The 22,969-nt window shown below is 44.4% G+C and overlaps 2 protein-coding genes across 10 annotated transcripts in view; one reads left to right on the top strand and one right to left on the bottom strand.

Moving 5' to 3' along the window:
* USP28 (ubiquitin specific peptidase 28) overlaps positions 1-5,777 on the bottom strand; it is a 63,744-nt gene extending 57,967 nt beyond the window's left edge. For all 5 annotated transcript variants that reach the window (XM_041771932.1, XM_041771934.1, XM_041771933.1 and 2 more), the window contains exon 1: positions 5,621-5,777. In XM_041771932.1, coding sequence (XP_041627866.1) covers positions 5,621-5,677 — 57 coding nt within the window. In that variant the 5' untranslated portion in view covers positions 5,678-5,777. The remainder of the gene's footprint in view (positions 1-5,620) is intronic.
* A 1,270-nt stretch (positions 5,778-7,047) lies between these two features.
* HTR3B (5-hydroxytryptamine receptor 3B) overlaps positions 7,048-22,969 on the top strand; it is a 54,427-nt gene continuing 38,505 nt past the window's right edge. For 2 of the 5 annotated variants that reach the window (XM_041773092.1, XM_041773090.1), the window contains exon 1: positions 19,169-19,428. In XM_041773092.1, the coding sequence (XP_041629026.1) occupies positions 19,389-19,428 (40 nt within the window). In that variant the 5' untranslated portion in view covers positions 19,169-19,388. Of the gene's footprint in view, positions 7,731-12,199; positions 12,303-12,732; positions 12,854-19,168; positions 19,429-22,969 lie in introns of those variants that run through there. The other 3 variants (XM_041773095.1, XM_041773094.1, XM_041773093.1) reach the window with 3 other exon arrangements.

Below are 22,969 nucleotides of genomic sequence, written 5' to 3'. Positions count from 1 at the left end.
ATGAAAAAAATATAGAAATGTCAAATATTGTGACCTGCCTGTCCCACAGAACCCGCCTAGAGATTGGGAGGGGACTACCTGCGCTTTGGTTTTGGTGAGATCACTTACTAGCTGTACAACGTAGCAACTTCTACTTCCTCCTACTAAATCTTACTTTACAAGGTTGCTCTGTGGGTTCGATGAGAACATACCCTAAAGCATATCATCCCTCTGTCCAGTGACAGTTGAAAAGTTTGGTTTTAGAAAGGCATGTGCTTCCAGGTAGGATGTAGTAGAGTGGTTTGAAGTCCCAGTCCGGCTACTTACCATTTAACCTTGAGTAAGTAAGCCACATTTCCCATCTGCAATACGAAGGCTAACAGACTTTGGTTTCAAATCTCACATTAGGCCTTTACAAGCTATATTAGGAGCCGAGTCTGAGTATCCTCATTGGTAATAAGACATAATAATTCATAACTTGCAGTTTTTGTAAATACACAAAACACACCAAGAAGTGCTTAGGGCCATAACTGGCATACGGCAGATACTATTATGACAGGTATATATTTCCATGCTCTGTGACAAAAGTCACTATACCGCACATGGTTATTACCAAGGATGCAGATACACAAGCAGAACTATTTAATAAGCATTTGCAAGAGAGGGGGAGAAGTCACTTGCAAGCTGGGATTACCCATGCAGATTGGGAAGAAGTTAATAAAAAGAAAGCTAACAGGTTAGCCCTTAAATGAGAAGCAAGGTAGAAGAGGTTCTGGAACTGAAGCCTTAGGCCAGAATTTTGCCTTAGGTTATGAGATCAACACTAAATCAACTCCCTAAACCCATTACTGTGTTTGTAAGATGAAGACGATAAACTCACACATCTTTTCCAGGGCTAATTTTCCTAAGAAAGTTGTAAAAATGATGTAGCCGTTTGGAAGTGAGGGCAAATGACAGTATTTCTGTGATAAGACTGTGGCAAATGATTAAAAAAATACACACCAGAAGTTTTTAGGAAAAAAGCAGAACAACTGATAGTAAGTAGGAGTAAAGTCAAACGCCAAAATAACCATCAGCCAAACAGTGGAAGTGAGGAATCATCACATACAAAAGCAGGAAATTGAGGCTTCAATCGATACTTGAATAACCAAGGTGGAATGGGCAAAAGAACTACTTCTGTAATGCCACAGATTTCACCAGAGGGTGGTTAGTCACTGGTCACCTCCGAGAGATCCCTTTCGTTCCCAAGAGACAAATACTAAAAGCCTACTACTGGCAAGGCTCTCCTTGGGTGGCCTGGGGAATGCTGATCCCATAAAAACAGTCATTGCCCTACAATCTAACCTTCTGCTGCCTGGTCAGCCTCTCTGCAGGCCTCTGGGCAATCAGCCCTTTTCTCCCTGGAGCTTGGACAGGTCCCCACAGGCACCTCCTAACTGGGTTCCTGCCACCACGGCTGCTGCCATCACAAGCTTTGCGGTGCAATCTGGGAACCAATTTGCCTCGGTCTGGGGGCTGTGCCTCCTCTCTTAGCCAAGAGCTAATCTTGCAAGGGTCTGTGTTTTCTGAGTTTTCCACAATGACCTGAAATCAAAATGTGACTGAGAAAACATTTAAAAAAAGAAACAGGTGGACTGAGAAACTCTGGGACACAGGGCCATAGATGAATGGAAAATGGGAATTCTGCACAGCAGGACAGAGCTTCTCCAAGTTATCACCCAGGGATGCTACCAAAAGGTAAGCCTCGATGCAAGCGGTCTAGAGTGGAGGCCCCAACAGTGGTGTGCTGATTTGTGGAGCCTCTTGATTTCCTTGGTATAAATACTTCCACCGTGATGATTTCAAGCTACCAACATGAGGTCGCTGGACACAGAGTTGGGAAGAGATGAACCCATTCAGCTGGAAAGACAGTGCAAGCTGGCTCTCGCACACACAAATCTCTACCATTTCCAAACTCCTGGGTGATGCAGGTGCTGCTGGTCCACAGACGGTATTTTGAGCAACAAGAGAATAGAAGACAATGAAGGTGTCTGGCGCTTAAGCTAGAATAAAGGAAATGTGAGATAATTTAGAAGAGCAGGGAGAGACATCACCTAGATCAGGGTTTCTCAAGCTCAGCATTACTGACATTTTGGGCCAGATAACTCTTTGTTTTGGGGGGCTACCCTGCACATCATAGAATGTTTGGCAGCATTCCTGGCTTCCACCCATTGAGGTCAGTAGCATCCTCCTCCAGCAGTCACAAATAAAAAGCTCTCCAGACACCACAGATCTAGATTCATCTCTAAGAAATGAGGAAGGGGAGGGTTTACCTCTTACACCATGAGAAAAAGAGATGCTGAAGAGGAAAAACAAAAAGCAAAAAATATATAAGATACCTCCTTATAAAAACAAAACCCTCCACTCATCTCTTTGGACAGTAGCAGGCTCAGCCAAGTAGAAAAGCAGCTATATGTTTAGGAAGAATGCAGAGAAGATTCAAAGTTTAAAACATCAGGAGAGTTCTGGACAGTAAAAGGTTCTGACCTATGACAACAGGCTCATTGACTAGGATCAAGGCTACATTGGTCTCTCAGAATTCCTTGATTTATTAGGTGAGTGATCTTGGGCAAATTATTTAGCAAATATAAGCCTTCCTGTATGAAAACTTCATGAAGGGCAGCCCGGGTGGCTTAGCGGTTTAGCGCCTGCCTTCAGCCCAGGGCCTGATCCTGGAGACCGGGGATCGAGTCCCACATTGGGCTCCCTGCATGGAGCCTGCTTCTTTCTCTGCCTCTCTGTGTGTGTCTCTCATGAATAAATAAATAAAATATTAAAAAAAAAAAAAAAGAAAACTTCATGGAGTTGTTTTAAGTACTGAGATAGTATATGTTAAGCGCTGAGCACAGGGTCTGACACACAGTACATGCTCAATTAGCATTAGCTCCTACTATTACCAGCATCATTATTTTCCTTAAAAAAACATCTGCTTCACTTGGCTACTGCTTAAATTTCTTCAATGAAATATAACACATGGAAATATCTTGCCTGGTGAGGCGGTACTTGTCAACGCTTTTCATAAATATTGTACTCATTGTGTGAGCAGAGACTGTAGCTGAAGAGGCCTTAAAATTGTGAAAGCCAACCAAGACTGACTGATGTTCCAAAAATCACAACTAATGAGACAAGGTAAACGTGAATGAAAAGCCAATAAGTCAAGAGAAAGCAAAAAGGACTTTAAATTTTTACTGAAACTGGCAGGTTTTCACAGGGCTCCAGTTAGTGGTAAGGAGCATGTGATGAATCCTAGTACAGCTGCCAGGGATGACAGGTTTATAAGAACCAACCTGACTTCAAGTTGTTTATCCTACAAAAACAGTAAATGGTGCTGCTGGTTTTTATCTAAGTCAAGAACTGATTAAAACACAGAAATCTGGGAATACCTGGGTGGCTCAGCGGTTTAGCACCGCTTTCAGCCCGGGGCTTGATCCTGGAGACCGGGGATTGAGTCCCACATCGGGCTCCCTGCATGGAGCCTGCTTCTCCCTCTGCCTGTGTCTCTGCCCCTAACCCCTCTCTGTGTGTCTCTCATGAATAAATAAATAAATTTTAAAACAACAACAACAACACAGAAACCTGTCTGGAAGAAATCTCTGTAGATATTGGAGTATCAGTCTGCAGTATGCGGTATTTAGCAATATCACAAAGTATTCTCTTTCAGACTCTAGTACATACTGAGAACATATTCCAAAGGTGCTGCATTTTTCTCACTAAAATTCTTGGGAGGCTATAAAGGGTTGCCTGTCCCGTGGACAACTGACCAGTAAGGGAGGAGAAGCATTCTAGGTTTTAAATAGCTTGTGAGTGTCAGGGGAGGATAGCTCCTCTCAACTAGAACAATTAAAGATGCTTTAAGGGAAACGCAGAGTGCTTTTCAGAGAATCCCAAACAGAGTCCATTCTAACAAGAAACTCCTCAAGATGAGGAAGTTATTAAAACCTTTCCTCTAAGATGTGAAAGGTACGTTCCCTAAATGAGATTCCTTCAACCTAGCCTGCTGATTTCAAGCATTTTCATTAGCAAAAACAAAAGGGGCAAACATTATCAAGCATTCCAAGCTTATCATCTGTCTCTATGGGGCGAATCGCTGGAAAGAACAGTGAATGTCATCACTCTGCAGGTGGCCAGGAGTCAGGGGTGCTCCAGCCAGCCACAGCCAACCGGGTTCCAAGTTTTCCCAAAATAGCTATGACTTACATACAAGTGCTCATCAAACACCTCACATACAGACTCTCAGAGTGCTGAGAGAGGGGTCACTACTTAAACTGTGGCAGAGGTAAACGAAGATGCCCGTTGATGAACAGGCACATGGCTGCGGACAAATTTAAATATGACCTACCCTCCCTTAAAATAGCCTCTTCTCTAAATCAACACAACTGTCTCAAAACTCAAAAGATTTTCCCCACCTGTTTCGAAGTCACTGTCCTAAAAAACAAACAGAAATGATCTGTGAAACCAGGGGAAAACCCTGCCTCAGATCCCAATAGGTATCTGGGGACTCCTAACAATAGCATCTCCATTAGAAATCAGAAGCACGTGAAGTACCATCCATGTTACTTTCATTTTGGAGCCCAGGACCTGGAGGAGATGATAAAAGGAAATGTGTGCGCTCCTCCACCCCCGGGGGTCTCCCGTGTGCAGGAGAAGAATAAACAGGCACAAAAGGTTCCCCACGTGGAGATGTCTGACAGTTTTGCCTTGTAAATATTTTTTTACGGAATTTCCTCCTTTCCAGACTCTGGCTGGAATACTTGGCACAGGTCTCCCATTCGGTCTCGAAAAAGCACAGCAGTTGGGGGGGGGGGGTGAGGAGGTGGTGTTAGGTTGTAACTTTTCCAAAGTAACGTTAGAAGACGTTCTCAAATGGCTCAGTTCACCAAGCTCCTACACGCGGCATTATCAGCCTTTTGATTTCTCTCCCCAAACCAGAGTTCCACTCTCACCGACTGAGCCCAGAAATCCTTGTATTGATTTCGATCTTCCTAGATAACAGGAACAAGAAGGCATTTATGAGAATACCTTCTATTCATCGCTCTGTCCCTCCTCCCTCCCTAAGACTCCACTGATGAGTGCGCGGGGGGGCGGGGGGGCGGCTCTCAAGTTCACTTAAAAAAAGAAGAAGAAAGAAGAGGCCGGGGTGGGGGGGCAAGGGAAGGTGGGGAGTGGCCAGCGGGACCCCCGCTCTTTCGCAAGGTGTCGGCCCATCCCGGCCGTGCGTCGGCTCGCCTCGGTCGGCTCCCGACACTTTTCCGGCGGCCACAAAGGGGAGTCCAGGCTGCACGCCGCCCCCCCAGCCAGCCGCCCCCTTCGGAAGCCCCCACCCAGGTCGGGGCCCAGGAGCGCCCCCGAGCATCGCCGACGCACACAGCCCCACGTCCCGCCCCGCGGAGCCGGCTCTGCGAAGCCCCTACGGTTCCCGAACTGGAGCTCGCCCCGGCCCCGGAGCCCCGCGAGGACCTCAGACCCCCGCCCGGCGCCCTCCGCAGCCCCCGCCCCGCCCCGCCCCGCCGGCCGCCCCGGCGCCCTCCGCCGCCCCCGCCTGCCCCGCGGCCCCCGCCCCTCCCGGGACCCCGGCCCCCCCCGCCGCCGCCGCCGGGCCCACCGAGCCGTGTCGGTCGGCGGCTCCAGCCGCGTCGTCCTGCTGCAGCTCCGCAGTCATGGCCGAGGCGCCCCTCCGCGGGTCATCCGGCTCCCGCCGCCGCCGCCGCCAGCCCAGCCTCGCAGGAGGAGGCGGAGGCGGAGGCGGAGGAGGAGGAAAAGGAGGAGGAGGAAGCCCCGCCCCGCCCTCCGCCCTCCGCCCCGCCCCGCCCGGGCCCCGCCCCCCGGCGCGCCCGACGCCCGGCCCACAAGCCCCGCCCCCGGCCTGCGCGCGCACCCGAGGCCCGGGCCCGAGCGGCTGAGCGTGCTCCCGCGCACGCCGGGCTCTGACCCCGCGCGGGCCACGTGACCCGGCCCCGCCCGCGCCCGACGGGCAGCGGCGCCGCCCCGGGGCGCTGGCGGCCGGCGCGGGTGGCCGGAGGGTGCGGGGGCGCCTTGCTCCCGAGCCTGCCTCTCCCCCCTGCCCCCAGGGCCCACCCGTGCGCGGGGCTCGAGCTGGGAGTTCTGCCCCGCGGCTCGCGGCCGTGGAGGCCAGCGCCGTAACGCGGATTCAGAGCTCGGGGGCGCCCCGCCCCCCGCAGCCGCCACACCTGAGACCGTGTTGCCAACAACTGGGTGGAAATGCGGCTACTGGCCGTGAACCTCGTTTATTGCCGTGTATCACGGCCACAGTGCGGTGGCACCTCCGCCTCGGCTGCCCCAAACGTGTGCGGCGGGTGAGACCCTGTCCTGGCGCGGGCCCCTGGCGGCGTCCTGGGCGGGCATTAGAGATGGGGGCGGCCGTTCCCGTGCTCCTGGCGTGGCGGGCGCTGCGGTCGTGGCGGCCCCCCCGCCGGGGCTTCCGAGTCTGCAGGGGAGCACCGGCCCCCCCCCCGCCGGGGCTTCCGAGTCTGCAGGTGAGCACCGGCCCCCCCCCCCGCCGGGGCTTCCGAGTCTGCAGGGGAGCACCGGGGCTTCCGAGTCTGCAGGGGAGCACCGGCCCCCCCCCGCGGGGGCTTCCGAGTCTGCAGGTGAGCACCGGCCCCCCCCCCCGCCGGGGCTTCCGAGTCTGCAGGGGAGCACCGGCCCCCCCGCCGGGGCTTCCGAGTCTGCAGGTGAGCACCGGGGCTTCCGAGTCTGCAGGGAGCACGGCCCCCCCCCCCCGCCGGGGCTTCCGAGTCTGCAGGGGAGCACGGGCCCCCCCCCCCCGGGCTTCCGAGTCTGCAGGTGAGCACCGGCCCCCCCCCCGGGGCTTCCGAGTCTGCAGGGACACCGGCCCCCCACCGCGGGGCTTCCGAGTCTGCAGGGACACCGGCCCCCCCCCCCCCGCCGGGGCTTCCGAGTCTGCAGGTGAGCACCGGCTCCCCCGAGTCCAGGGTGAGCACCGGCCCCCCCCCCCCGCCGGGGCTTCCGAGTCTGCAGGTGAGCACCGGGGCTTCCGAGTCTGCAGGTGAGCACCGGCCCCCCCCCCCCCCCGCCGGGGCTTCCGAGTCTGCAGGGGAGCACCGGCCGCCCGCTGGGGCTTCCGAGTCTGCAGGGGAGCACCGGCTGCCCCCGCCGGGGCTTCCGAGTCTGCAGGTGAGCACCGGCCCGCCCGCTGGGCTTCCGAGTCTGCAGGTGAGCACGGCTAAGGCGCGAGCACGCGGTACGGCGCAGCTGCAGCCCCCGGGAGCAGACCCGCCAGCTCGTCCTACCTGGACGCGCACAGGTGCCCCTTCCCCTGGCAGGTAAACCGGCAGAGGGATCAGAATCTAACGCAGTCACCGGGCTGACTGTGCGTGCGTGGATGGTTGCAGAACTTTTATGTTTATGTCTTGGCCTTCCCCCCCGCCCCCCCATGAATAATCAAAAGCTGTGCTTGGCCTCAACTCAGGGGTCATTGCAAAACAAGTTGATTTCTCAGCCTGGTGTATTCACAGCACTGCATACCTCTAAATGACTGGGAAGCTCTATTTCTGTATGTCTTTGCCATGTCTCCGGGGCAACTCCTGTTTGTCTTTGCACATTCATCGTAGGAAGTCGCCGATTTAATGTGAGCAAATGGGAGTGGAAACATAACTTATTCATGAAAATTTCCTTAAAAGACCCACCAGAGACCTCCTGTATTCCTGAAAGAGCTATATACAGGCCATTTGGTAAATAAAGGTCTCTGAATTTTGGTTAAGCGTCTCTCTGCTGTGTGGTTCTAAACAGAAGTCCAGATCTAATAAATTTTATATAATCACTTTGAGGTCTCTAGATCTGATAAACCCTCTCAGCCTCCTGGGGTTTAACTACCCCCTGATGTTGGACAGGGTAATCAGCTAGAGACATCCCGTTCTACCAGAGTATTTGATGAACAGTCTAAGTCAGTGCTTGGCCATCAATCGGTGAGTTTCATGGTGATCAAATGTCAAAAGTAGACATCATGGAACATGTGCCCTCACCACAGAAAATCCCGGCTCACTCCTTACAACGCACATGTGAAGGCTCCAGAATAATTACATCATTAGTTGATAATCATTTCAAGAGTGTTTGGGGAAAAAATAAGGAGCAATAGCAAGTAATTGACATATTTTAAAAAGAGAATCGTTTTCCAGGTATTTCCCTAAAGGAGAAACTGAATTTTTTTTCTTTTTCTGGAAATCTTCGGTCCCCATGCCAAGTTACTTTTTCTGAGTCAGTGAATTTATAGTTCTGCTTCTGACTTACCTCAAAGCCAGAATGTAGTTTGTATTATAATAAAATGATCCCATTTCGATGTTACTGAATACTTGTGTGGAGCTTGTGTGGGATAAATGAGAATGAAGAGTAAGTGAGGAAGAGAATAAAGGGGCAGAAGGATATGTCTACTTCTGTTTCTTCTCTGCCTCTCTGTGTAACTGGTGCTTGCCACTGGCTTTGAAGGAACTGGATCTGAAGGCTGGGGCTGACAGTCAGGTACGACTCTTCTTTGCGCTATGGATTCCTTTCCAGGAAAGACTGAGTCAGAAATAGCCTTACTGGCAAGTTTCTTATCAGTTGGGAAAATGGCCTTTCTCACTAATTTTGCAAAGAGTATGAATATTTGTTATAGCCCCTGAATTAAACAATTAGATGATATGCAAGGTTAAATTACAGGCGTTAAGAAAGTGTTCCAGAAATGCCTCCCTTTGGCTACTTGAAAAGTAAATGCATTTCTAGCCTTCCTGAAATGTACTGTAGGCAAATGTAGTTTCTAGGATCAAAACTTTCAGGGATCCTGGGGTGGCTCAGCGGTTTAGTGCCACCTTTGGCCTAGGGCCTGATCCTGGGGTTCCAGGATCGAGTCCCACATCAGACTCCCTGCATGGAGCCTGCTTCTCCCTCTGCCTGTGTCTCTGCCTCTCTCTCTCTCTCTGTGTCTCATGAATAAATAAATAAAATCTTTAAAAAAAAGCTTTCAGTGAAGTGAGTTCATTTCCAGTTTTGAGGTATTTGGCCTTGCTACTCAAAATAATTCAGGTCCCCTTCTTTTCATTTCTCTAGAAAATAAAAACAAACACTACAAAAATGAAAACAAAACAACCCCCCAAAAAACCTTTTAAGATCTGTTTTCTTCAGAATTCGTGAAAACCTTTAACTCGTGGGATTCGGTTTTTCTTTTATAGGAAGGTGAAAATAACTTTAGCCTCCAGATTGAAAGGTGATAATAAAAGAACAAGAAATAAACCCATTCCTGCAAACTTGATTTTTTACAGCATTGCAGACCAGTGGGTGTAAGACTTTTAACAAATGGTGCTTAGACAGCCAGTTATCCATATAAAAATTAATTTGGACTCTTACATCATAAATAGAAATCAGTTTTAGGTGGATTAAAGACTTGAAGGTAAAAAAGCGAAATTAAATTTTAAAACTCTCAATTGGAAGATATATTTTGAGGATGGGGGACTTTCTTAAATCAGACATAGAGTCCATAAAAGATCAATAACTTCAATTATGTTAAAATTAAGAATTTCATCAAAAGGTACCATGAAAAAGAATAAAATATCCACAAATTGGGAGAAAATATTTGCAACACATGTAACTGATAGCATTTTAGTATCTAGAATAAAATTTTTAAACCTTGGTACTGGTACCATATTGGGGCAGAGACTTCTTTGTTTTGGGGGCTGTCCTGTGCCTTGTAGGATGTTTTAGAATTATCTCTGGCCTCTCCCTACTAGATGCCAGTGGCTCTGCACTACCCGCTTGTGACCATCAAAACATCTATAGACATTGCTAAATGTTTCTTAAATAGCAAATTCTCCTCCAGTTGAGAACCACTGAACTAAACTAGGTGAAAAACCCTTACAAAAGAGACAGGCGATGCAATTGAAGAAAGAGCCAAAGGCTTACATAGGTACTTCACAGAAAAGGAAAGCCAAGTGTATGAAAAGATGCTAAACTCACTGATAATCAGGAACACAGGAATTAAAACCACAAAGATACCACGCCATGCATACAATTGACAAAAATCTTAAAATACCACAATCACAAGTGTTGACAATACGGAGCCACGAGAGAATACTCTTTGGTAGTGTAAACTAGCACAACCACTTTGGAAAACAAGTTAGACATCAACTACTAAAATCTGAAGTTGTGCATGCCACACAGCCAGCACATCCTAAGTAATATCCTAGAAAAATTCTTGAATAGGGGTGCTCGGGTGGCTCAGTGGTTGAGCCTCTGCCTTTGGCTTAGGTCATGATCTCGGGGCCTTGGGGTCAAGTCCCACATCAGGCTCCCTGCAGGGAGCCTGCTTCTCCCTCAGCCTATGTCTCTGCCTTCTCTTTGTGTCTCTCATAAATAAAACCTTAAAAAAAAATTCTTGAACATCGTTACCAGGATATACGTACAGAAATGTCATAACGCTTCTAATAGCAGATGAAATAGGAATCATTATATATTGAAATACTGATAAATCAATTTTTTTTTTGTAGCCGTTAAATGGAACTTTATACAACAGTTAAAATGAATTACAGCTATGCAATATCATGGATGAATCTCAGGAACATAGTGTTGTAGAATAAAAAGCAAATCACAGAAGAATGGCATACAATATTTCATTTGTACATGTTATTAAAACTGTCAATATATTGTCGAGGGACATAACACATGGTTAAACTACTAATAAAAGCCTGAATGTTATAAACACAAAATTTGGGATAGAAGCACTGAGGAAAGGGAAATGAAGGGATGGTATGAAGAAGGGGCGTGTAGGGGAACTTATGGATATTAGCAATGCCCTATTTTCATAAATCAAGTGGTAGATATATGAGGGTTTGTCATGTCATTTTACATACATTTTATTAACTAAACATTGAAAGACCATTCTAGGGCAACCCTGGTGGCTTAGCGGTTTAGCACCGCCTTCCGCCCAGGGTGTGATCCTGGAGACCCTGGATCAAGTCCCATGTCAGGCTCCCTGCATGGAGCCTGCTTCTCCCTCTGCCTGATTCTCTCTCTCTCTCTCTCTCTCTCTCTCTCTCTAATAAATAAATTAAAAATCTTTGTTAAAAAAAAGACCATTCTAAAGATCAAAAGCATATATCATCTTCATTCTAATAACATTTCTCTGCCCACAGGAAATACTGAAAAACACAAGTCTCTGTAGTTTTACAAAGATTACTTTTTTATGCTGACTGATGCATTAGGCAGAGATTTAACATTTTGTCTTAATAAGTAGAAATTATAAATTGACTATCTTCAAGATAAAACAAATGAAAAATATTACCATTCCATTTTATGCAAAGTGTGCCAAAAATCTAGATTTTAGGTGATGTCCAATGAGTTAGAAAGTCATTTTATAAAACATTTTCCCTTTTAGCTTCTAGATTTGGGGAAAGACTTCTGTGTCAAAGTCATGGCTTCCTACAGAAACCAGAAATAAGCTTTAAGATAAAAGCCAGAAAGCTACCCGGGAAAAGCAAATAGAAACTTGTATAATGCAGCAAGCACTAGAGCATAAATTGGAACTCAAGATGACTTAATTTTTCACCCAGAACGCCACTGAAGCGAAAAATCTTTCTCCTCAAAATATCGGAATTTGAAAAAAATAGATGAGGCAAAAGTAACTAATACAAACTTGCCTTCAGAAATGCAAATGTTTTTACTGATCTGATACTTAACTCTGGAAGAAAAGAGAACATTTTAAGAGGAAGTAATAACTATCCAGAGCATTTATAGACTAGGTGGTGTTCTGAGTGCTTTGCATTCATGAACTCATCCTCATAATACCCTATGAAGTAAGTGCTATTATTATTAATATCTTGTTTACAAATGAGGAAACCACTTCAGAAAGGTTAAATACTTTGCCCAAGATTTTTCTACTAATAAAGACAGAATTATGATTCTAAGCTAAGTACTCTAGCTTTCTTTCTATAGGCTGAGGTCAAAAATAAGATAAGTAGAAGAAACAGCCTCTAAAGGTTTTTCTGAGGAAGTGCCACTTGAATGGAGTTGACAAAGACAGAGAAAGTTGAGTAAGACAATAGGAGTCTTGGCACTCCATCAAAAAGGAGTTATTCGTAGAGTAACACTGGCCCCAGTTTGCTTGGGGCAATTATGGTTTACCCCTGTTTTCTCAGCATGATTATTAGTAACTTCTCCTTTCTCAAATCTCTAGGTTTGGATAATAAATTGTATGGTCATCCTACTTATGGAACAGTTTATCTTGAACATAAGGAATGCCTGGAGAATCTCACCATAGTACATCCCAAAGTCTTGAGGTATAGCTAAAATGCAAATCTAGTCAAGTCTGATAAGTATTCCTCAATAACAAGAATTGGCTAATCTGTTTATAAAGAGCATAGCCAAAGGGAGTAGAGAGTACTGCATTGAAAGTGGGTGGGATCACTGCCTGCAGTTCCATGGCCTTAAGGGACTCTAGCTTTTTCAGTTTTGTAAGCCAACTTCTATGGCATTTAAGACTTAGAGGGGCCTGAGAGCCATCCCTGGAGAGTTGGAGACAATGTAGAGTTAAAAGGAAGGAAAATCTTTGATGGTCTCTGTCAAAGGGGCAGAAGTCGAATAGGGTTTTCTTGTCCCCATGGGAGAAGAGAGTTTAGAATTTTAGATGTGGGGATGTTGACAGTAAGAACTTTAACATTCTGAAGCAGTTCTTTGTTGCAGTATTTATTGTCTCCTCTACTTCTCCAGAGTAAGAAGAAACTTGAAACTAAAGGAACGGTGTGCTGAATAGACCTTCTGGACTCTTCAGCCATTTTTGTGAGGAGCTGCAACCCTATGGAGGGAATGTCCATTGCTTTACAGAGTGCAGGCAAGTATTGTATTCTCTGAGCAGGCAGTTCACAGAGTTGGTCTGTGCAAATCAAAGTGCTCTACCTACCAGGGAGTACACAAGATTTAGAAAAGTACTTAGCTTAAAAGTATTAGTCATGTTATTTGAGGCAGAGGATTCTCAGCTTTTATTCCCACTTTATGAAAAGATAAGCAAAAAAAAAAAAAAAAGATAAGCAGTGATCCCAACAATTATAGTTGTATGCTAAATCTCATCATTTAATTGGCAAGACAAAGACAAAGAAAATCGGACAATGACAACACTGATTTGATTATGGTGAATAGTACACGATCTGGTTATAAGCTAGTTGGGAGAACCTGATGAAAATATTTTCAACATTAGAAGTGACAAATAAGTTTTGATTTCTACAAAAACTAAAAAACTGGGTAGGATAAAGAGCTCCTTTTCTATCACTCTGTGACATTACCAAGTAAACCTACATTTAGGTTCAGAATAGATTCTTGAGATTCCTGGGGGGAGGCTTCTTGAAACAAAAGTTTAACAGAAGTGACATTTTTGTTTCTTTTCTTGGCTAGGAATTCATTCTCAGTATTTAACCATACTTGGAAAGCTATGATACATCTTTTGGCTTTCCCACCCACATACATACATTAATTGGGAATCTCTGAGTTGGTTATCATAAAAACTAAAAATCTGGGGCCACCTGGGTGGCTCAGGTGATTAAGTGTCTGACTCCTGATATCAGTTCAGGTCAGGTCTTGATTTTGGGGTTGAGGGCTCAGGCCCACGTTGGGCTCCATGCTGAGGGTGGAGTCTACCTCAAAAAAAGAAAAAACCCACTGAGGGCGCCTGGGTGGCTCAGTCTGTTGAGTGTCCAACTCTTGATTTTGGCTCAGGCCATGATCTCAGTGTCTTGAGATCAAGCTCCGCATTGGACTCCACATCGGTGGGAGTCTGCTGAAGATTTTCTCTCTCCCTCTTCCTCTGCTCCTCCCCCTGCTTGCACATGCTCGCTCACTCTCTAAAGTAAGTAAATAAATCTTAAAAAAGAAAAACAAAACAGAGTCAGAACACAAAAGGTCTGACAAGGGTTGTGTGCCCTGGTTTTGCAGCATCGTTCAGGGAACATGAACATGCCATAGTCACAGCATGACATGAGGTAGTTGAAGTGTCCTAGAAGACCAACCAGGCTCACAGCCTGAAGAACCAAAAACTAGAAGTTAAGACAAATACAGTCACCCCAAAGTGAGAAGGGGGATTGTGAAAAGGAGAGAGGTAGAGAAAAGGATCCCTAGGTTTTTCTGCAGACCCTCTCCAAGTCTCTGGCTGACATTCTTCCATAGACACAGAGCACTGCAAAAAGGACAAAAGAAATCAGATGAGCTCTGAGCTGTTGCCTACATGAGACAGCTTGCAGCTTGAGTCTCACCAAATTCACTTCTAAACCACAAAAGCATCGACATTCATCGTAGGAAGATTTTACACACACACACGCACATACATACACCTCCTATACCCTTTAGACATAACAGAATTCAGAGTCTCAGTAAAACATAATATGCAGGTTATAATCCAAAATTACATGATGTATAAAGAACCAGGAAAATATGACCCATTATCAGGAGAAAAGACAGAGAAGCCAGACCAGGATGTTAGGATTAATCAGACAAGAACATTAAAGGATCTATGATAACTACCCTCTGTGGAGTAAAGGAAAACATACTCATAACAAATGAAAAAAGAGAAAAACCTCACTGGATAATTATAAAATATCAACAAGAACAAAATGAAAAAAATTTCAAACTTAAACACTCAGTCTCTGAAATTAGAAAGTCATTGAATTGGCTTTGTAGTAAGGTACACATTGTGTAATAGAAAAACGATAACGTTATCTTGTGGTGTGTATTTAGGTGTAATGCAGATGACAACTAGAGCATAAATGATGGCAGGGCTAGTAAATGGAACCAAATAATTGCAGGATTACTACATTTTATGGGAACATACAGTAGTCACTCTAAAAGTAGACTATGAGAAGTTAAGAATGTTTATTTTAATTCCTAGTGTACCCACTAAGCAAACTGTGCAAAAAGCATAGCTAAAAAGCTAATAGGTAATCTTTCATGGATATTAAAAATCAAAAAATCCAAAAGGAGACAGAAAAGGAGGAATAAAAAAACAGAAGAATATAGAGAACAAACTATAAAATGGGATGTTTAAATCCAGCTATATCAATAGCTACTTTAAATATTAGTGGATCGCGGGCGGGCGGCGGCGGGTGGTGGGCGGCGGGCGGCGAAAAAAAAAAAAGAAAAAATAAATAAATAAATATTAGTGGATCAAATATTGCAATTTAAAGGCAAAAATTGACAACACAAAACTAAAAGGAAAACCCAGGTATGCTATATGCAAGAAACGCACTCAAAATATAAAGGCACATGTAGGCTGAAATAGAGGACATACCATGTGCCATGGACTGAAAGTTTCTGTTCCCCCAAATCCATATATTGAAATTTTATTTATTTTATTTTTAATATTATGTAAATATTTTATTTATTTATTTATGAGAGACGCAGAGAGAGAGGCAGAGACATAGGCAGAGGGAGAAGCAGGTTCCCTGTGGGGAGCCTGATGCAGAACTCAATCCCAGGACCCTGGAGCCACAACCTGAGCTGGAGGCAGACCCTCAACCACTGAACCATCCAGGCATCCCCATATATTGAAATTTTACCCCCCAATGTGATTTTATTTTATTTTTTTAAAGATTTTATTTATTTATTCATTGAGACAGAGACAGAGAGAGAGAGAGAGAGAGAGAGAGAGGCAGAGACACAGGCAGAGGGAGAAGCAGGCTCCATGCAGAGAGCCTAACGTGGGACTCGATCCAGGGTCCCCAGGATCACGCCCTGGGCTGCAGGCAGCACTAAACCACTGCGCCACCGGGGCTGCCCCCCAATGTGATTTTAGTAGGAGATGAGTCCTGGGGGTGATTAGGTCCTGAGGATGGAGCCCTTGTGATGGGATTAGTGCCCTTCTAAGACACCCCAGAGAGCTCCTTAGTCCTCTTTCCATTATCTGAGGACACAAGAAGTCAGCATTCTGCAACCCAGAGGAGATCCTCACCAGAACTTGATCCTGCTCACATCCTGATCTTCAGACTTCCAGCCTCCAGAGCTGTGAGAAATAAGTTTCTGTTCTTTATAAGCCACCCAGTCTGTATCCTGTTACAGCAGTCCAAACGAACTAAGACACTGTGTAAACAGTTAGTATAAAAAAGCTAGAGTGGTTATTAGTATCAGACAAAATAGACCAATGCAAAGAGTATTATCAGAAACAAGGAGGTTCATTTTGTAATGACAAAAGCATTGATTCGTCAGGAAGATATAATAACCATAAATGTGTATGTGCCTAATAACACAGCTTCAAAAACACATGAAGCAAAAATTGGAAGAATAAAAGAAGAAACAGACAATTCCACAATAGAAGACTGTAGCACCCCACAGGAAGTGGGGAGCCAGAGAAAGAAAGAAAATATAATCTCAGCAATGCTATACATCACCTTGATCTAAGTGATATTTGCAGAATGTTGCATCCAACAATAGTGAAATACACATTCCCTTCAAGTATACATGGTGCTTTTACAACAAATCATATCCCAACCCATAAGACACCTCTCAATCAAAATAAAATTATTGAAATCATAGAATATGTTCTTCAACCACAACAAAATTAAAAAATCAAGAACAGGGGATCCCTGGGTGGTGCAGCAGTTTAACACCTGCCTTTGGCCCAGGGCGCAATCCTGGAGACCCGGGATTGAATCCCACGTCAGGCTCCCGGTGCATGGAGCCTGCTTCTCCCTCTGCCTATGTCTCTGCCTCTCTCTCTCTCTCTCTCTATCATAAATAAATAAAAATTTTTAAAAAATAAAAAATCAAGAACAATATATATAGTCCCCAACTTGTGATGATTCCACTTACGATTTTTTCAGCCCTCTGATGGTGTGAAAGTGATACACATTCATTAGAAACTATACTTTGAAATTTTGTCTTTTCCTGGGCTACTGCTTTGCAGTCTGATTCTCTCTCATGATGCTGGGCAGCCCCAGTGAGCTGTAAATTTCAGCAATGTCTCCAGTCAGATCACAAGAGTCAACAACTGATCCACTTATAATCATTTTATAATGGGTTGTACCCATACAAAAATCATTCTGGTTTTCACTTTCAGGATAGTGAAATTACGTGAAGTACTAAACACTTTATTATAAACTAGGTTTTGTGTTAGATGATTTTCTCCTACTGCAGGCTAATGTACGTGTTCTAAGCCTGCCTCAGGTCAGCTAGACTAAGCTATGATGTTTGAGAGGTTGGGTGTATTAAGTGCATTTTCCAGTTAATGGTATTTCCAACTATATGGTTTATGGAAATATAACCCCATCATAAGTCAAGGAAGATCTATACAATATCTTGAAAAACATCCCAAATGTTTAAAATAAACAACTTCTAAATAACCTATAAGGCAAGAAAAATCACAAGAGAAATTAGAAAAGTAATGAATATACAAGACATCAAAATTTGTGCAATGCCACTAACCCAGTGCTTAGAGGAAACTAAGTATGGTTTTATTTTATTTTTTAAATTTGAGTGCAGTTGACACACAATGGTACATTAGGTTCACATGTACAACATAGTGATGCAAGAAGTTTACACATTATGCTACATTCACCACAAGTGAGGCTATCATGTGTCCTGATATGTCACTATTACATCATTAACTATATTCCTTATACTGTGACCTGTTCATTCCGTAACTAGAAGCCTGTATCTCCCACTCCCTGTCACTTGTTTTGCCCAGCCCTCCACCCCCCACTCCTCTGGCAACCATCCATTTGTTCTCTGTATTTATAGGTCTGATTCTGAGAAGGCTACATACTGTATGGTTCTCACCAAATGACATTCTAGAAAAGGCAAAACTTTCGCACATCAAAATCCTATATGGTTTTGAGTAATACTGTTTATAACTTCCCAGGAGTGGAGAACCAAGGCTTTATTTATTTGCACTCTTAGGAAGAAAGTAGGGAAAGTAGGGAAGTTACCTACAGTAACTACTGAGTCACTGGAAAATTTGGGTACTCCTAGGGACCAAGAGTTTGGAGAAGCAAGAGTAGTTAGAAAGTTAGGCATTTGCTGACAGTAGATCAGGTGGGTTGGTGTTGGGGAACCTGAAGAGGAACCTTTAGAGCAAAGAAAGAAGACTAGTGAGTAGAGGTGTGACAAGACTTTGGAGGAATCCTGGAAAAGCTCGCGGTGCAATAAAACACCCGATAGGTCCTAGTTCTCTGAGGCTGCAGGTGCGGTGGCTGCCACGAGGCGGTGCTCTGACTACATCTGCTTTGGTTTCCACTGTGCTTTTCATTTCCCTGCTCCTCTCCGTCTTTAAGGGTTCTAACTAAAGGTCTGTCACACTCCAGCCATCGTCAGCCAGCCTATTATTAGTGCCAAGCCTTCCTCCTGGACCAATGACAGTGTAAATTTCAGCAATGGCAGAAAGGGGACAAATACAGCTGTTGTGCATTTTAGAATAATTGCTACAGGCCATTTGGAGACAGCTTTATAATAATGGCACTTATGCGGACTTATACAGTATTTCTCTTTCCTGTTTATCCCCCCCCCTCACCACTCTGCAACATGAGTTTGTTAATCCATGCATCTCGTGAGTCTAGAATTATCTTCTCCCTAATATTATTTTTATTTATTTATTTTTAAAGCAACAGGCACTTATTTGGGCAATTGGAATTGCAATTCAGAAGACAACAGATTCGTGTAGAAACCTGTGTTCCTTCTGCCCCCCAGTTTTATAGAGTGAGGTTTGCAGCCCCTGGAAAGATACCATCCTGCCTTTTCATACCCTAGTCCTTCTGCTTAGAAGCTCCGCTCTCCATGCCCTTAACCAACTTGACTGCCTTTCCCCAACACAAGTGGTATTTATGAAAAACCTGTCTTTACCCCACCCCAAGTCTGGCTCACGTTTTTGCTTCCATTGTCGCCAGTTCACTCAGTGGCTTGCTAGTGTTCATCTCATTGCATTCTAAGTGTTTCTTATCTATCACCTCTGTTCCAAGTTCCTTGAACTTTCTTAACTTTGTATTCCCCAGTGTCAACCACAGTTCCCCACATAGTGAGCAAGTGAATGGGTAAGTAAATAGAACAAGCTCTACTGGATCGAAGCCCTTGCCCCATCTTAAGTCCACAGCACAATTAGAAATATCCAAAAATTTAGGCCTGAGTGAGAAAATCATACTGGCTGCTGTGGTTGACCATGGCCTCTCCACAGGAAAGTTCTAAATGGGCCTAAATGGAGAAGCCCTGGGTCCGCCATGAGCCACATCAGGAAAGATTCCCAGAGCTGGCATAGCAAGATTTCAAGGCCCATAATCTGTACAGAAGGCTTGGACAGCATGGATCGCTGAGGAAGGCTACTTGCCTTACATGTGACACATTGTCCTGGAACTGATGTAGGCCAGAAGTATGAAGAGGAGCAACAAACCCATGATTCCATGTTCCTCCAGTTTTTTTGGTGGGGACATCTTACCCCAGGTAATTACAAGAACCCTGAACTTTATCGTCTGAGACCACCAAAGAAGCATGAACTATCTGTGTCTGTGTCCCACATTTATCCTTTGCACTGCTTGTTAGCTGGTTCTGGAGCAAACCAAATAAAAGCAATCTTGCCCCGAAGATCCCACCCGTCCTTTGTGAGATGGTGTGAAAGTGGCATCTGGATGTGGTTGTGAAAAGCTTGTCCTTTTTGGTGTCCTCTTTCTTGCATAAACCAAACTTCTTTTCTGCCCACTTGTTAATTCTTCCCTCTTTCTCTTTCTTCCATCCTTCTCACATGTTTATTTATTTTTTTAAAAAATATTTTATTTATTTATTCATGAGAAACACAGAGAGAGAGAGAGAGAGAGAGAGAGGCAGAGACACAGGCAGAGGGAGAAGCAGGCTCCATGCAGGGAGCCTGACGTGGGGCTCGATCCCGGGTTTCCAGGATCAGGCCCTGGGCTGAAGGTGGTGCTAAACCACTGAGCCACTCGGGCTGCCCCTTCTCACATGTTTAGTGAGTACAAACTAGGTTCCAAGCTCCGTGCTGGAGATAACAAAGATGAATAAGGCACAGTACTCTATCTTCAGGGAAGTCACAGGATTCTGAAGAAATAGGAAAGTAAACAAATAGTCTTAATTAAAAAAAAAACAAATAGTCAAATATACTCAAATAAATGCTATAATATAGGAGGTCTCTATGAGGCCTGGAGGTTCAGGGAGTGGGCCATGGTGCACTAGCAGATGTCCAGTGGCCAGCTGGTGGGGGGAGCCCTGATCGGTAGTGTTTGCTGATTTCCAAGCATGGCAGACATTCCCATCATGGCTGATTTCAAGCTACTAACCTGATGTCACTAAACACAGAGTTGGCTCTTTTGATGCAGTAGGAGCCAGCTCCAGTATACCACCATGATTCCACCTTCTAAGACCCTGAGCAGAGAATCCATTCAAGCTATGCCTGGGTTTCTGAACTACAGAACCATGAGCTCATAAATGAGTTTTGGTTTAAGCTGCCAAGTGTGTGGTAATTTGTTATGTTGCCATAGAAAGCTAAATAGAGCCTGTTCTACCCTTTATATAGATGTGAAAACTAAAGCTTAGAAACAGTAAGCAACTTGACCAAGGCCATGAGCATCTAGCAAATGGTGGAGCTGGGAGGGAAAATGCGATGTATCAGACTCCAAAGCCTGGAAACTTTCACCCATGTTCTTTGGAAAACCGTGAAGGGTCAGAGTCATGAGAGATACTGTTCCTCTGGTTTTTTTTCATTCATTCATTCATTCATTCATTCATTCATTTTTAAGGACCAGGAAAAATTGTGTATCATTATAAAAAAATGAAATTTTGCACCAGAAGAAAATGTAGAGTATAGCTTTGGACTTGAAGTAGTGCCCCAGTGGTTACCTTAATATTTATTTCAGAGGATAATGCTATGGAGAAAAGAAATTTCATGTGGGACTGTATTCATTAAATATTTGATTTTGGCTAGTATGTCCATTTCTACTTTTCTCCTCCAGCCTGACCAGATGTGCTCAGAAAATTTGGTTTCCCCCAAATATGTACATCTGTCAAAATTCCTGTCAATTTTAGCACCACTGCCAAGGGAGTGAACAAAGAGAGTTAGCGATTAACTTCAAAGAACTTTGTTGGAGAGGAATAAAGATATTTAAGGTCTATTTTGTGAACTAATTGCATTTGCATATTTATGGGATTTACTGATATAGCAGTAATTAAAAACTATTTAGTAGTCTTAAAGGACACATAACTCAGTTGCTGTTTGCATAATAAACACTTCCTTATTATGTTTGCATAATAAACCCTTTCCCCCTCCTTCTTCCAAAAGACACTGGTCCAGCTAAAAGTGTCATATCTTACTTGGGAATAATGGAGAAACAAAGTGCAAGGGCTCATGGGAATGTGGCAAGGGGCTTCTGAAAGAAATACATCTCTAGGCACTCTCTTAATGGTAGGTCTGGTCTAGACCATGTTCGGGAAATAACACATTCAAACCTCAGATTAATAAGTCTTTCTTTTCCCAGCTGATATTTAAGAAGCCTGGATGCTGACATCCAGTTCCTGACAATTCCAATTTTTTATTTGAATACACTGATCTCCTTAAACAGCTTGAATGGGGTTCACCTCACATTCATCCTTCCTAAGAAGCTAAGGGCAGGGTGGTGGTGGTGGTGAGATCTTTGAGTAATGGATTATAAGAAACAATGTGAATGGGAGCGGGGCACCTGGGTGCCTCAGTGGTTGAACATCTACCTTTGGCTCAGGTCGTGATCCTGGGGTCCTGGGATTGAATCCCAAATCAGGGTCCCCATAGGGAGCCTGCTTCTCCCTCTGCCTATGTCTCTGCCTCTCTCTCTCTCTCTCTCTCTCATGCATAAATAAATAAAATCTTTTTTAAAAAAAAGAAACAATGTGAGTAAAAAGTACTACATTAAGGAGAAGAGACAGTTTTCATGAAAAATTAAAGGTTTAATGGGGGAAGAGATATCAAATCTAAAGGCACTGAGTAAACAAACTACATCTAGACAGGACAGGACGGTAAGGTTGGAAAAAGAAATATCTGAGCCAAAAAGAAAAAAGAAAAAAGAAATATCTGAGCCATCTGGTGGTGCAGAGCAGGGCGATCAAGAAAGATCGGGAAGCGTGTGTATATAAACTATTTTGAAGACAAGTCACTCACACATAACCTTTCCCATCTTGGCAGAATTCATCAGCCAATAAAGAGCTGTAATGGGCAGGATCACCAGACTGTTGTTAAATTAGCTAATGAAGGTCGTAATGTACCTGTATTACACATCATTAGTAATGGCCTTCCAGTAACAGATGGGTATATGAGGAAGTGAGAAGAAAAGGGAGGGGAAGCATGTCCCAGAAGGTTTGACTTAGAGCAGTGGCTTACTAAAATGCGTGGCAAGAATATAATGTTGATCATCATCTCGATTAAACCTTTGCATGAAGGCAAGCTTCTGTGTTGCCTTCCCATAAAAAGGGCTGTGTACGTAGATATGCTGCCTGGACAGTGCTGGTGATGGCCAGATCAATCCTTGGTGACGTTCTCTCTTGATAAACCCCCATTTATCTGACCATCCTCTTTAAAGGATATTTCTCAAATAAACTTTCCATAACTTTGTATCAAATTTCCTCTGCCAGGTTAGATTTCTTTTCATTTTTTTTCTGAAATATTTTTAAACGCACAGCAAGACTGGAAGACTAGCAGAATGAACCGCCCCCTACCATTTGAGAATAGACTGCCAACAGGATGCTCTGTCACCTGTGAGTACTTAGTGTGTGATTCTTACAAACAAGAACATTACATGATCTCAATTCCATCAAAGTCAGGGAATTAGCATTACCACCTCATTACCATCTAATCTACAGGCCCCAGTTAGAGTTTTACGAATTCTCCCCAAGATGTTCTTTTGTAACAACAGGATCCAAGCCGAAATCACACGTTGCACGGAGTTATCATGTGTCTTTAATCTGCTTTTGTGTGATATAGTCTCTCGGTCTTTCCTTAACTTTC

Source organism: Vulpes lagopus, chromosome 10 (genome assembly GCF_018345385.1).
Source record: "Vulpes lagopus strain Blue_001 chromosome 10, ASM1834538v1, whole genome shotgun sequence".
Classification (NCBI taxonomy): domain Eukaryota; kingdom Metazoa; phylum Chordata; class Mammalia; order Carnivora; family Canidae; genus Vulpes; species Vulpes lagopus.
Note: the sequence above shows the minus strand (reverse complement) of the source record. Positions and strands in the feature narration are given on the sequence as shown.